The 14,777-nt window shown below is 47.1% G+C and overlaps 1 protein-coding gene across 2 annotated transcripts in view; it reads right to left on the reverse strand.

The window, feature by feature from the left end:
• Positions 1-14,777, reverse strand: part of LCT (lactase) — a 53,280-nt gene that overhangs the window by 23,660 nt on the left and 14,843 nt on the right. The window contains exons 1-5 of one of the 2 annotated variants that reach the window (XM_063647423.1): positions 12,867-12,950; positions 12,158-12,260; positions 10,280-10,358; positions 5,599-6,319; positions 561-1,206 (exon numbers count right to left, since the gene is read on the reverse strand). In XM_063647423.1, coding sequence (XP_063503493.1) covers positions 561-1,206; positions 5,599-6,319; positions 10,280-10,358; positions 12,158-12,197 — 1,486 coding nt within the window. In that variant the 5' untranslated portion in view covers positions 12,198-12,260; positions 12,867-12,950. Of the gene's footprint in view, positions 1-560; positions 1,207-5,598; positions 6,320-10,279; positions 10,359-12,157; positions 12,261-12,866; positions 12,951-14,777 lie in introns of those variants that run through there. The other variant, XM_054477882.2, reaches the window with a different exon arrangement.

Here is a 14,777-nt window from a genome sequence, read left to right on the forward strand (position 1 = left end):
GCAGAATGTAGAGGCAGGTATTCGAGGCAATAAGGACACTGGGTCAGGCATGGTGGCTTATGCCTGTAATCCCAACACTTTGGGAGGATGAAGTGAGAAGACTCAGCCCAGGAGTTTGAGACTAGCCTGGGCAATGTGAAGAGACCCCGTGTCTAAAAAAAAAAAAAAAAAGCCACGCATAGTGGTGTGTGTACTGTGGCCCCAGCTACTCAAGAGGCTGAGGTGGGAGATTGGCTTGAGCTTAGGACTTTGAGGCTGCAGTGAGCAATGTTTATGCCACTGCACTTATGCTCCCCAGTGGGCAACACAGCATGACCCTGTCTCAAAAACAAAACAAAACAAAACAAAAAAGCCACAGGAGCAAAGATGTGAATGACATGAATGAACCTTGGGAAAGAGAGTTAGGGAGCTGATGTGAAGGACTCCCCACTATTACTACCAATAATGCTTTCTTTGGCTCCACTTCTCTAGGAGACTTTCTTTGTCCTATTAAATGAAACTGTGAAGACTTGGAAAAGTACCACCCACCTTCCAATCACTGGCACATCCATTGTTCTTACCCTTGAGCACCTCATTGATATATTGATTGAAGTAGTCTACTCTCAAGGAATCATCAAAGAGATTTTCACTTTCCCCTATGGGCATGCCATTCCCGGCCAGGTATATTGGAACTCTTCCTCTTGTGTATTCCAGGGATACAAACTGCAACAGCCTCCTTATCCCCCAGGGCACCACACGTATCCAAGAGGATGAGGTCTGGGGCCACACATGGTTCACGTGTTGGGAGAAGCCTCCAATGGTATCATAGCTAGGGATGCAGGTGTTTTGTGGGGCATTGCTGATGAGGCGGGAGGTGTAATGCGACAGACCCAGAAAATCAGCAGAGCCTTTCAGGAGCTGCTTCTCTGCCTCCGTGAACTCAGGGAGTTGAGCCACAGGATGGGAGCACTGTCTGTTCATCTGTTGGATCTGGGTCCTCAGGGTGGCTGGGTAGTCTCCATCCACAAAGATGGGGTGTGCAAACCAGCCCAGCATGAAATGCAAGAAGCGCTCAGAGGCTCTCAGGTCCTCAGGCCTCTCTGGAGACAGGGGTTCTGCCCAGTCTGAGTTCAGCACAATGCCCACATGCCCCTGCTGCTGTAGGCGATGGTGGCTGTTGTAGTGGTGCCAAGTTCTGGCATGAGCCTTGAGGACCAAGTGAGCCACCTTGTGAAAAAGTAAGAAGGAAATACAGTGATTAGTAATAACAACAATGACAACAACAGGACTAATGAACCAATAACAAGTCAACAACGTCAACAAGTCAATAAAGACAACAACATTGACACTGTCAATATTGACAACATCAGCACTAATGTTAACATCAAGTCATCAACAAATAACAACGTTGACACTAATGTCAATGATGTTAACAAGTCAATAATAAAGTTAACAAGTTAACAACATAAACAAGTTAAGACTGATACTAACAATGTCAACAAGTCAACAATGTCAAGAAATCCACACCAATGTCAACAAGTCAATAATATCAATGATGTTGATGTCAACAACATCAATACCAACATGAACGGCATCAACAAGTGAACACCAATGTGAAAAGGTCAACAATATCAAGTCAACAATGTCAACAAGTCAACACCAATATCATCAACAAAGTCAACAAGTCAATAGCAATTCTTTAACATTGTCAACAAAATAATAGCATCAACAACCACATTAACAATAACAACTAACATGTATTGGGCACCTACTACTTAATGAATTCTCTCATGTAATCCTCACCACAACCTCATATGGCAGGTACAATTATTATCACCACTATAGAGATGGGGAAAACAAGATCCAGAGCTGTGTAGTAACTTCACAAGGCCAAGAGTCAGGAGTAAAGTGAGAACAAGCCCCTGGCAGTCTGACTCCAAGCCTGTTACTGTTACCCACACTGCTATTCTGCCTCTGTCCTTAATAAGTGCTTGTTGAGAAATTAGTCCATGGGGAGATTATTTTAATTAGCACACAAGGGAGAGGAGGGCTCTTTCTTGCTTACTTGTTCTTCTTTCTATTTAATGGAATCTCAGAAGAAAAACCAAACTAGGAGTTTCTTTGTAGACTTAACTCATGCTCTTACAAACAGCAACAGCTTTTTGTGGGAAGTAGGGGCAAAAGGAGGGTGTCTGAAATATAACAAGCCTAGATTTAAATCTTGACTCTGTTACTAACTTGTTAACTTGGACAATTTGTTTTCTCAACTTCAGCTTACTTGTTGGCAAGAAGTGGGTAATTATGGATCCATCTGGGATGATTAAATACGTGTATATAAAGCATTGAGCAGAAACTCAGAGAGCAGGAGTGAGCTTGCTAAATCTTAGCTTGCTTTCCTTTTTCCTTTTTATCATCTGAAGAGGATGACACTTACCTCTGAAGAATTTCATGTCAAAATATGCCATAATCACTAAAACGACTGGCTGCTTCTCACATCCCAAATATTAGTCCTTAATTGAGTTCTAAACTCGAATGGCAAACTGTGCTCCTTTCCCAAAAGCAAGGATGTCTTTCTTCTAAATTAGCCAGTGTCAGGAAGCGAGCTCAGTGGAATATTAGACAACCATCAAAAATAGTCATCATGACTGCTTAATAATAGGGAAAAGTGCTAATGACATGATATCAAGCAAACAGTGAGCAACAATCTGAGGTGCCCTGTGACAACATCATAAATGCAAAGAAGCCAAGACTGGAAGGAAATACTCTAAAATAATAAAAGACTTTTTTTTTTTTTTTTTTGAGATGGAGTCTCACTCTGTCACCAAGCTGGAGTGCAGTGGTGCAATCTCGGCTCACTGCAACCTCCACCTCCTGGGTTCAAGCGATTCTCCTGCCTCAGCCTCCAGAGTAGGTGGGACTACAGGTGCCCACCACCATGCCTGGCTAATTTTTGTATTTTTAGTAGAGACAGGGTTTCACTATGTTGGCGAGGCTGGTCTTGAGCCCCTGATCTCGTGATCCGCCTGCCTCGGCCTCCCAAAGTGCTGAGATTACAGGTGTCAGCCACCGTGCCCGGCCCAAGACATTTTTTTGTTTAATTTTTTTCCTTAATAGTTGCTATGGACTGAATTAGTTCCCCCATCAAAATTCATATGTTGAAGCCCTAATCCCCAATGTGATGGTATTTGGAGATAGGGCCTTTGAGGGGTGATTAGATTTAGAGGAGGTCGTGAGGGTGGGACTCTCATGGTGGTGGTTATTAGTATCCTTATAAGAAGAGATACCAGTGAGTTCTTCCAACCACCCCTATATGAGGACAGCAAGAAGGTGGCTGCTTGCAGGCCAGGAAAAGAGCCCTCACCAGAACCCAAACATGCTGGTCCCTTGATCTTGGACTTCCCCAGCTCCAGAATGCTGGGAAGTAAATATCTGTTGTTTAAACCACCAGTCTATGGTGTTTTGTTATCACAGCTCAAGCTCACTAAGACAATGGTATTCTAACATTCAACTAATAAATAAAGGGAAGAATTGAAGGAGAAGAGTGAAGGGGACTTTCTCATCAAAGTATCTGTAAAGATATCTCAGGAGCCACAGTTCAAAGGGGAAGAAAAGCCTAAGAAGAAAAGGTTTAGATAAGTTTTACAACAAGGAGTGAAACAGAAGATTTCAAACCTTCCATTTTCAGAAGGTGGGTGGTGGAATGACTCCATATGTGCAGTCACTTGCTGTTCAAGAGCTGAATGGAAGCTCTGACTTATGTGCTACGATGTTTGACATTTCATTGAGTCATTTATTCATGATGTTCCTTCCAGCTCACCCTAGTAATGGTCTTTTTGAAGAGTTCTGTAATTTTGCTGTGTGTGTTAGTGTCATCTTTCCCAAAAGGCTATAACATGTCCAGGGCATGGCTGTGACCCCTTTTTAACACCTAGCACGGGGCACAGAAAATAGTATTATTATTATTATTTTTTTGAGATGAAAGTCTCGCTTTGTCACCCAGGCTGCCCAGGCTGGAGTGGAGTGGCATGATCTCGGCTCACTACAACCTCCGCCTCCCAGGATCAAGTGATTCTCCTGCCTCAGCCTCCCAAGTAGATGGGATTATAGGCGCCCACCAACACATCTGGCTAATTTTTGTATTTTAGTAGAGACGGGGTTTCACCATGTTGGCCAGGCTGGTCCTGAACTCCTGACCTCCCAGGTGATATGCCTGCCTTGGCCTCCCAAAGTGCTGGGATTACAGGTGTGAGCCACAGTGCCCGGCCGGAAATACTCATCTTTAAGAACAGAACCCAAACAGTGACAGGGAAAAGGCAGACTAACACGTCCATCCTGAAGAACGCTGCCAGAGAAAGCTGGTGGGTTTTTCTGGGAGATTCTGAAGAAAAAGGGAAATAATGGAAAAGACCTATAACCATTTAAAATTTTGTGCCAAGTGTATACATCCCCTTCTTGTTGAAACGATGCCCTGACTGGTGTCTGGAAAGCCAATGCCTCCTTGCCTCTTCCCTCTCCGCCTCCTCAGCTCTCAGCGAGCGTCTTGAGGAGTAAAGCATGGGTCCTTGGCCCACACCAGTCAGTTGTCACAGCCCCCCGGCCAGGACCCAGCAATGAGTTCAGGGTGGGTATGCAACCCACTGAGAGACCATGAGACACAGGGACACTTCTGTTGGGAAGGACAGAAAAGAGCCGAGCTTTTTTCCCTACTGGTCATGAAATAACAGAAACAGGGCTGCTGCCATCTGGCTGCAAAGTAGCCCAAGAATAAAGCCAATGAGGGGAACAAGAGAGGGAGAACTGGGTCCTGGTGGCATCGCTTGCGCTCTGATCAAATTCCACCCTGATCAGGCTAAATGAAGAATTTTCAACCTCCTGAATGTGTAAATTCTCTCTTTGCTTGAGTCACTTTGGGTTGAGTTTTCTGTCACTTGTCACTAAGTGACATGAGGAACTTGCTTTGGAGTCAAGAAGACTCGGGCTCAAATCCTGACTTCCACCTGGCGACTCACTAACAATGTCATCATGACCACATTGTTTATCCTGTCTGAGCCTCACTCATCCATCAGTGCTATTCTGAGGATGTAATAACTATTATATTTTAAAAGTACCAGTAGAGTGTCTGGACAAAATAAGGTGATTAACATTTTTTTTTTTTTTTTTTTTGAGACAGGGTCTTGCTCTGTTGATCAGGCTGGAGTGCAGTGGCAAAATCTTGGCTCACTGCAGCCTCTGCATACCAGGCCAAGCGATCCTCCCACCTCAGTCTCCTGGGTAAGTGGGATCACAGGCGTGCACCACTATGCCCAGCTAATTTTTGTATTTTTTTTTGCAGAGACGAGATTTCGCCTTGTTGTCCAGTCTGGTCTCGAACTCCTGGACTCAAGCAATCTGCCTGCCTTGGCCTCCCACAGTGAGGAGATTACTGGCATGAGCCACTGCACCTGGCCAGGTGATTAACAATTTAATTAACAATTTATGGTTCCTTCCCTCCCCCTGATTTCCTTTAAAGAAAGAACAAAAAGTAAAGGCTTGCTGATGGAAGAAAACAGAGAAAATGACTTTCTTCCAGCCAATGTCCTTTCTCCTCCAATTAGTAGGAGCTGCAGGGATGGGAAGTACCTTAAAAGAGGCCACTCCTGGGTCAGAGATGCCAGGAGGGTGCTGGCCGGTGCCATAGCCCGCATAGCTCATCACCCACGGCTCATGGAAGGTCACCCACAGCTTCACACGGTCCCCAAACGTGGAGAAGCAGAAGGCCGCATAGTCCAGGAAGGCATCCACCACGCTGTCATTCTGCCATCCGCCATGAACCTGCAGGGCCTGAGGCAGGTCCCAGTGGAACAGCGTGGCCATGGGCTCGATGCCCGCATCCCGTAGCCTGTCAATCAGCTTGTTGTAGTAGGCAACGCCTGGGAGGCTGGGGCTGCTCCCGTGCCCCATGGGGAAGATCCGGGACCAGGAGATGGAGAACTTGTACACCTGAGCCCGGAGGCCGCGAAGCAGGGCGACGTCAGAGGCTACCTTGTGGTAGCTGTCGCTGGCCACCTCCGGTGTCACTTGGCCCTCAGTGGTGTTCAGGGGCCTGCGTGGATCCCAGATGCTTGCCCCTCTTCCGCCCTCGGCCCAGCCTCCTTCCACGTTAAAGGCTCCTGTGGAGGCACCCCAGAGGAAGCCTTCAGGGAAAGTGTCCTGCAGGAAGGCATCCCTTTCCGCCCTGGACTGATTGGCAAATGCTTCCCAGACTCTCTGATAGGCAGAGGCAGGAGAGGAGCCCGTGGTCTCATGGTCCTGCTGCTGGTCAGGCTGAAGGGCCAGGCTGCCAGTCAGAGAACAAGACATGCTGTGGGATTGAAGGGACAAAAAGGGACATAATAATGAATGATGCTGTCAGTTACAAATGCCCCCTACGGATGACTACTGTGTTTAATCAGAAAAGATTCCAGAAACACTGAGTCAAAAGTCATATCTGCAAAGTCATGGGCAGGAAGTAACTGGCAGATGGGAAAATTATTATTATTACCCCTTCTGAGGTGAGTGATTCTTGCTCTTTCGTGGTTAAAACAGGAACAATGCTACTGTTCTCTGTATTAGATTGCCCTTGAATATTGTCTTCAGTGTTAGTACCATACTTTATTCTTCTTATAATTCATTATTTGTAAAACATAGCTAATAATAACAATGACTTCAAATTATTGAGCCTTGATTCTGCGCTGGCCACTGTGATAAGAATGGATGTGTATTATCTCATTTAATTTTCCCAACAAATTTATGAGATGGGTACTACAATGATTTATCCTCATCCTACACAGGAGGAAACTGAGACTAAAAGAAATGGGAGTTGGGTGTGGTGGCTCATGCCTGTAATCCCCGCACTTTGGGAGGCCGAGGCAGGTGGATCACGAGGTCAGAAGTTCGAGACCAGCCTGACCAACATGGGGAAACCCCGTCCCTACTAAAAATACAAAATTAGCCAGGAGTGGTGGTGGGGGCCTGTAATCCCAACTACTCAGGAGGCTGAGGCAGGAGAATCACCTGAACCAGGGAGGCAGAGGTTGTGGTGAGCTGAGATCATGCCACTGCACTCCAGCCTGGGCAACAAGAGTGAAACTCAGTCTAAAAAAAAAAAAAAGAAATGGAAAACTTCCTGACTTCAGGGAGCCAGCAGCTATTTATCAGCTGGTACAGAAGTACACTGATGTGGACCAGTTGAATATCAGTCCTGGCTACTGCCTCCTTTCTTCATGCTACTTGGATTTCAGACATAATGGCAGGAGCTCAAGCATCCATCCTAGACCATGAGGTAGAAACCTTGTTAAAGGTGACAAAGCAACAACAAAGGAGCCTGGATTCCTGGTGATTATGAGTAACTTCTCCTTGCACACAGCTTGCAGGTGGTGGAGCAGATTCTGCGCTTTTAACCTCATACACATACATGTTTATGTGCATGTATATGCGTGTACATATGTATATGCATATGAAATAAAACATCACATAAAAGTGCATGCTGCATTTATACAAAATGTGGTCTGATATTTTCTATTTTATTCTAGTCCATTTTCCTCCCTCCCACTCTCCTTTCCTCTTTTTTTTCAATTGTGATTGCCAACTTCTAAATTGATTTCACAATGAGTCATGTCATGCAGGCAGGAAAGCATGCATGCTGCAAATTACAGCCAGCAGAGGGCGGCCTTGAGGAGTGTGGCACATGCCTGGGGAAAAGGACGTGGAGTACAAGAGCATCTCCCTGTCACACAGCCATTGTGTGGAGAGCCGATGGCACCTATACCAGGCTGGCCCACAGCGCAGAACTGGGAGAAGTGACAGGAACACTGCACAGGGATCTTCCCCTCAAAGAGCGAAGCCTGGGGCCGGGTCACCCTGCAGGAGGCGTCTTCCAGACCTAAAAGCCTTCTGTTTCACTCAGCATCAACTCCCTGACATTTGCTAGATCAGGGGGAAAGGGAAATGATCCTTTCCTTTGTAGATGATCCCAAAACATATGCGACTGTGGAGCGCAGCCGGGGATGTGTCGCCGCCCCTTGGTGCTCAGCCTCTACGTATCCACGGTGCCCATAAACACAGTGTCCGCTGCTCTGAACCTCGCTCTTACCCAGCCCTCCTGGCCCTGACTCTGTCCTCCTGGATTGCATGAAAAGAGTTTTGAGGAAACAAATAAACTGCCCTGGGATGAAACAGAACTTGCTGTACAGGCTTGGAGCTGGGAACCCTGGGTTTGCCGGCCATGGAGAGGGATTTAGCACATGATGGCGCCTCAGGCTCCACACCCAGGGCTCCTAAGTTCTCCCTTTTTTAGGGTGCAGTGCTGTGTGTCTCCTGCCACATTCTCATGTGAGAGTTGTTCAGGGGCCTGTCTCCCCTATAAGGTCTAAAATTCTGAAGGAGAAAACTATGTTAGTCCTTTCTGAATCACTCCCCACCCACCGCCCCTGCATTCAGCGGGTTCTCCAACCACATCCTCCTGAGTAGGGGCCCCTGGCTGTCCATTTAATGTAAGCCTGTGTTGGCCCTCCCCTTCAGGCAAAGCACCACCAAGTGCTGAGAGAACGTCTGAGCTGGCGTCATTTGTAATCACTGGCTTCTCAGGGAACCCATTTTATTATGGCTTCTTGAGTTTTCTTTCCTGAAGCCACAGCCAGTCCTTCTTGGCTGACTCCAAGTGTGGTCAGGGAGCAGTGGTAACCCATGTCTGTCTATTGCAAGTCTGCACTGCCACTCAAAGCCTGAGGTACAGCTGCTGCTGCGGGTCTGTTGATCTGAACTGCTGATTTGAAGTGGATTGAAAGGATGGAACAATAGAAGGAGGATACGGCTCAGAACAGTCAAGTACTGGAAGAGGAAAGGTACAAAGAGGTGTTGGCACTGAATGACCCTGAACAGGGCTGCACTGGAAATATCAGAGGTGAGTGACAAAGAGAACTCTAGCTGAAGGTCTGGAAGTCAATTATTGTCTCCAGCTTCTGTCCCACCCTAAGGGATGGTGCATGAACTTCATGCATGTAACATCCCTCCAGGAGCGCTGAGGTTCTGGGCAATTCCCAGTGCTGGCTACCATGCCTTTTCTCATTCACTCAAGAGCGTATTGGGATATGTGTGCATGAAAGCAATGTAATAATGGGTACAACCTCAAAATCTGCTCTAATTTTTTTCTTTTTTTTTTTTTGAGATGGAGTCTCGTTCTGTCACCCAGGCTGGAGTGCAATGGCGCGATCTCGGCTCACTGCAAGCTCTACCTCCAGGGTTCATGCCATTCTCCTGCCTCAGCCTCCCGAGTAGCTGGGAATACAGGCACCCGCCACCATGCCCGGCCAATTTTTTTGTATTTTTAGTAGAGACGGGGGTTTCACTGTGTTAGCCAGGATGATCTCGATCTCCTGACCTCGCGATCCACCTGCCTCGGCCTCCCAAAGTTCTGGGATTACAGGCGTGAGCCACCGTGCCCGGCAATCTGCTCTAATTTTTTAAAGCGTATCATTTGCAAACTTTGGCACTTGAGTCACTCAGTAAGATATTATTTACAACCCCACCATAGATTGAAACCTCTGTCCCTAGAATGTTGTCGAGTTAGGCATCTGGCTTGCAGCAACTGGCTTTCCTGTCTACGCTGTCTCCTTCCGGGGAGGATGTTTCACCCTTCATATTGAGGAAATGGGCACAGAGAACCCATTTCTCTTACTCATCATGTAACTTCAGCGGGATGGTCAGATCTATCCTTAACCTGGCCACTCTTCCACAAGCTCACACTGTCTCCAACAAGATCTTAAACTAGAAGGCAGGAGTTCAAATCCTAGCTGGTGCAGTGGCACAATCTCGGCTCACAGCAACTTCTGCCTCCTGGGCTCAAGCGATCCTCCGACCTCAGTCTCCCAAGTAGCTGGGACCATAGGCATGCACCACTATGCCTGGCTAATTTTTGTATTTTTGTAATTTTTTGTAGAGACAGAGTTTCACCATGTTGCCCAGCCCAGTCTTGAACTCCTGGACTCAAGCAATCTTCCCACCTTTGCCTACCAGAGTGCTGGGATTACAGGTGTGAGCCATCATGCTAGTTGCGCACAGTTGGGCGAACTGACAGATGAGAAAGCAGAACCTTGTGAGTCCCACTCAGTAAGAGACTCCCTGCTTTCTTTCTGAATCTTTGTTTCTCATCAATTGAATGGCAGTAATCAACTTGGTGGCCCAAGAGTTGATGACAACAGTCCTATAAGATTATACATGTAAAAGAAACAGAGTATTCTACAAATATCAGTTATCGATAGTTCAATAGGCAACCTGACATTACCTTTTCTTGGAACTTGATGAACAACTCAGAAACTCATTAATATCAAACCCAATGGTGAGCACTTGGTCTTTATTTATGGCTGTAAGAGAAGAAATTAAATTAACTCTATGTAAATGCCAACTAAGAACATGCAAGTCTGAAATCAACAGTTTTCCTCGCTCATACAACACACCCAAACTCCAAGCAGTGGTTCCAAGCCCCTTTGGAAAATACCATGGGCTAAGGACTTTAAAAGCTTAGAAGTGAATTCTACTTACTTATTACTTAAAAGTGGTTCTCAAACTTCAATGTGAATCAAAATCATCTGTAGAGCTTGTTAAAACACAGGTTGCTGGTCCTACCCTGAGAGTGTCTGATGCAGTAGGTCTCAAGCAGGGCTCAAGAATATGCATTTCTAATGAGCTCCCAGGTGATGCTAATGTTGATGCTGCTGGTCTGGGGACCACAACTTTGGGAACAATTGATTTAGAAGAACTCAAAGATCAGAAAGGGGTGGAATATTTTTTAAACTGTGGTAAAATACGCATAAACAGAAAAGGTACAATTTTAACCACTTAGAGAGAGGTGGGATCTAAGAACAGAAATTGTAATGCCATCAAAGGTGAGTTCAGATAAGCATTATTAAATGGTATCAATGGATGAACTTCAGGGGCCCTCTGGAGCCAACCCAATGCTGGGAGGGGGTCCAGGTGTGCTATGGTTTGGATGTGGTTTGTCCCTACCAAAACTCCTGTTGAAATTTAATTGCCAATGTAACATTGTTGAGAGGTTATGGGACTTTTAAGAGGCATTTGGGTCATGAGGGACCCGCCCTCATGAAGGGATTAGTGCAGTCTCCAGGCAGTGAGTGAGTTCCCATTCTAGTGGGACTGGATTAGTCACCATGACAGTGGTTGTTATAAAGTGAGGCTGCTTCTGGTGTTTTATCTATTTGCAGGCACTTCCTTCCCCTTCCACTTCTCTGCCAGGTTAGGATGCAGCATGAGGCCCTCACCAGAAGCTGACCAGACGTGTCTGCCTGATCTTGAACTTCCCAGTCCCCAGAACCATGAGCTAAATAAACCTTTTTTCTCTATAAATTATGCAGTCTAGAGTATTCTATTACAGCAACACAAGACAGACTAAGACACAGTGGTAGAAAGAACACAACTGACTTCTCCCATATTCTGGCCTATGGACAAGAGTGACAGACCTGAATATCAGGGCCCTCAGGCACATTCCCCTCTGCCCCTTCCTCCCTTCTTGCAGAGTCTCCAGTGACTGCCAGCCTCAATGCTGTCATAGACCCCATCTTTCCCCTGACTTGATTGAACCAGGAGCAGCCTCCTGATCCATGGCCAACAATCAGATTCACTTTCAAGAATTTGAACTAAGAGACACTAGGAAGATGGCCCTTGAGCCGTGAGTCCTACAGTTGAAAGTTCTTAGCATCTTGGTCAGGTACCCATCAGGGCCATGTGCAAACTAAGATAATGGGGACACGGAACAAGGGTAAGTGGAGAGGGCTGGCTGGAGAGAGAGAGGCACAGGAAAGCCCTGCCAAGAGGAGCAGAGATGAGAGACCTTGGAGGGACAGGTAATGAAAGGAGGCAAAGATGAGTTTCCATGCCTACAATTCACAGCTGAGGCCTAACTATCTTTATGGCCATAAGAGGCATCCTTGTGTAGAACCTCTCCTCTTTCTTGGGTCAATGGGGGATGGTTACAAGGGACCATCAGTAGGAAGGCATAGTACACTAACCCAATCTGGGGTGGGCTTTTAGACTAGCCTTCCTCCATGCTCCTCCTCCCATTGGAACCCCGGACTTTTAAGACTGCTACCCAGCACACCAGTGCAGCAAATGTCACTCAAAACCTCTTCAGCCATGGCCTACTCACCTTCAAAAAGGCTGAAAAGCAGCCTGGCTGGGTTCTTCATGGTGGAGGAGCAGTCCGGGAGTTTTAGGTTGAAGATGAAAACTTTCACTTTTGGCTCAATGGTCTGAAAAAGAGAAGGACCAGCAAGTGAACTGAAGCCTCCTGGAAAGCATCTTGATAACAGGGACAGAGTTTCAAGATGAGAAGCTATGGCACTTACTCTGGCTTTGGAAATGACCTCTGTCCCAGTTAATTAAAGGAGCTGACTCTAGACTCTGAAGGAGAAAGATCTACAATTTTCAATAACAGTCTACCCTCCCCACCAACCCCCACCTTCACCTCTTCCTTCATCTCAGGCTTACAGGGCACCTCTTAGAGCCAGGCACGGTGTTAGGATCAGGAACAAGGCCACTGCTCACATCCAGAGCCTGTGCTACTTAAGAAGCTTAGTTAAGAGGCCACCATTGCCATTATGGATGTCTGGGATTTGCTTCAAAATAATCCAGTTTGGTTAGCTGGGTGTGGTGGTGCATGCCTGTAGTTCTAGCTGCTTGGGAGGCTAAGCCAGGAGGATCGCTTGAGCCCAGGAATTTAAGGCTGCAGTGAGCTAGATTGCACCACTGCACTCCAGCCTGGGTGACAGAGCAAGATCCTGTCTCTAAAAAAATTTTTTTAAATTAAAAATCTAGTTTGGGAGATAGAAGTTATAGGTTAGGTGAAAGAAGATTACCTACGAGCCAGTAATAGCTCTTGCAGCTGGAGATGGCTTCATAGTGGTTCATCATACTTTCTACTTTTGGACGTTAGAAATTTTCCAAAACAAAAAGTTACAGCAGCCCAGTGGGTGTGGTGGCTCACGCCTGTAATCCTAGCACTTTGGGAAGCTGAGGCAGGCGGATCACCTGAGGTCAGGAGTTCGAGACCAGCCTGACCAACATGGCGAAACCCTGTCTCTATCAAAAATACAAAAATTAGCTGGGCTTGGTGGTGCATGCCTGTAATATTAGCTACTTGGGAGGCTGAGACAGGAGAATCACTTGAATTCAGGAGGCAGAGGTTGCAGTGAACCGCTGCACTTCAGCCTAGGCAACAAGAGCCAGGCTCCATCTCAAAAAAAAAAAAAAGTTATGTTAGCTGTCATCATTAAAATGGAAGCAAACGTAATTTCCTCTCCTTATTTCTAGCCATTTCAGTATCAAGGAAAACGTCTCAGGGCTGACATGCTGTTTGACTTCATTTTAAATTACCTTTTTTACGGGGGTTGGAGTTTGGTCATTTTACTCACAGTAACTTTTTTCTCCTCTGAGCAACTAAAAGCTACCAAAAGATACCAATAGTAACCACTTTAAAAGGAGCCAGGCATAGTCTTTACTTTCTCATAGCCACCTGTGACTTCCTTTACAGACGGGGAGTCAGAAGCTCGAGAGGCCAAGCAGGTTGCCCATGACTGTGCAGTTAGTGGAGCTGTGACTCCACACAGTCCTCATCCCTCCCTGTGCTGTGTCAGTGCAGTGGGGACAAACCACCCAGGGTGGCATGCTTAGGGGAAGCAAGGGTTTTCTCCTTCCTGAAAGACGGATATGCCATGAGGCAGCCGGTGATGTCCCAGGGCTGGAGAGCTAGAGGAGCCTCGGAGGCCCCCAGCCTGCCTTCTGCCAAGCGGAGAACTCCCTGGGAGCACAGCTTTTTCTGATAAGTGGATGCGGGACCTCCTCGCGTGCCTCCTGCAGAACCGAGAACCCAAGGGTGTGCCGCAGCTCTTCATTGCTGGGCTCGAGGCTGTTCTCAGGCCCTCAGACAGCTGCGTGCCGTTGGGGAGTGGCCGCTGAGGGCCCCTGTGGCTCAGAGAGGGCTGCGCAGGTGCTCCGGGGAGAGGGTGGGAAAGGGAAAAGGTGCCTGCTCCTCCCTGCCCTGCTTTCGCCCTCTTCCCTCACAGCCCACAGGAAGAGGCCCCTGCAAGGGGAGGGTGGGGTTCCGGGACAGGGAGGGAGGGGACACTGGGAAGGTGGGCAGCACGATTCAGGCTCCTGTGGACACAACTCTGGCCCTGTCCTCAGGGCAGGCTCAGCTGTTATTCCTGTCCTGGGTGTGGTAACTGTGCATGGGAAATGCTACCAGGCATGAGACCACAATCCCAGGAAGGAACACTGTCCTCTCCAGCTCAGGGGTTGTCAGCTGTCATTTCCGCATCTTTGAGGCTGCCTCAGAGGGGCCAACCCTACCCAAGGAAGTAAAAGGAATACATAACCATTGCAGAGCATTTATAAATGGCTGCTACGTTTGTCCAGGGAGAGTTTTACTATTTGACTGGCCAGCTACAGACTGAAGTTTCAGTGCTTTACCCAGACACTGGTAGAAGTGTCTTGAAAATGTGGTAGCCAGGTGCAGTGGCTCATGCCTGTAATCTCAGCACTTTAGGAGGTTGAGGGGGCTGGTGGATCACTTGAGGCCAGGAGTTCGAGACCAGCCTAGCCAACATAGTGAAACACTGTCTCTGCTAAAACTACAAAAAAAAAAACCAACAACAACAACAACAACAAAAAAAACAGGCATGGTGGCGGGCACCTGTAGTCCCAGCTACTTGGGAGGCTGAGGCAGGAGAATTGCTTGAATCCCGGAGGTGCAGGTTGAAGTGAGCCAA

This window comes from Pongo pygmaeus, chromosome 11, assembly GCF_028885625.2.
Source record: "Pongo pygmaeus isolate AG05252 chromosome 11, NHGRI_mPonPyg2-v2.0_pri, whole genome shotgun sequence".
In the NCBI taxonomy this organism is placed as follows: domain Eukaryota; kingdom Metazoa; phylum Chordata; class Mammalia; order Primates; family Hominidae; genus Pongo; species Pongo pygmaeus.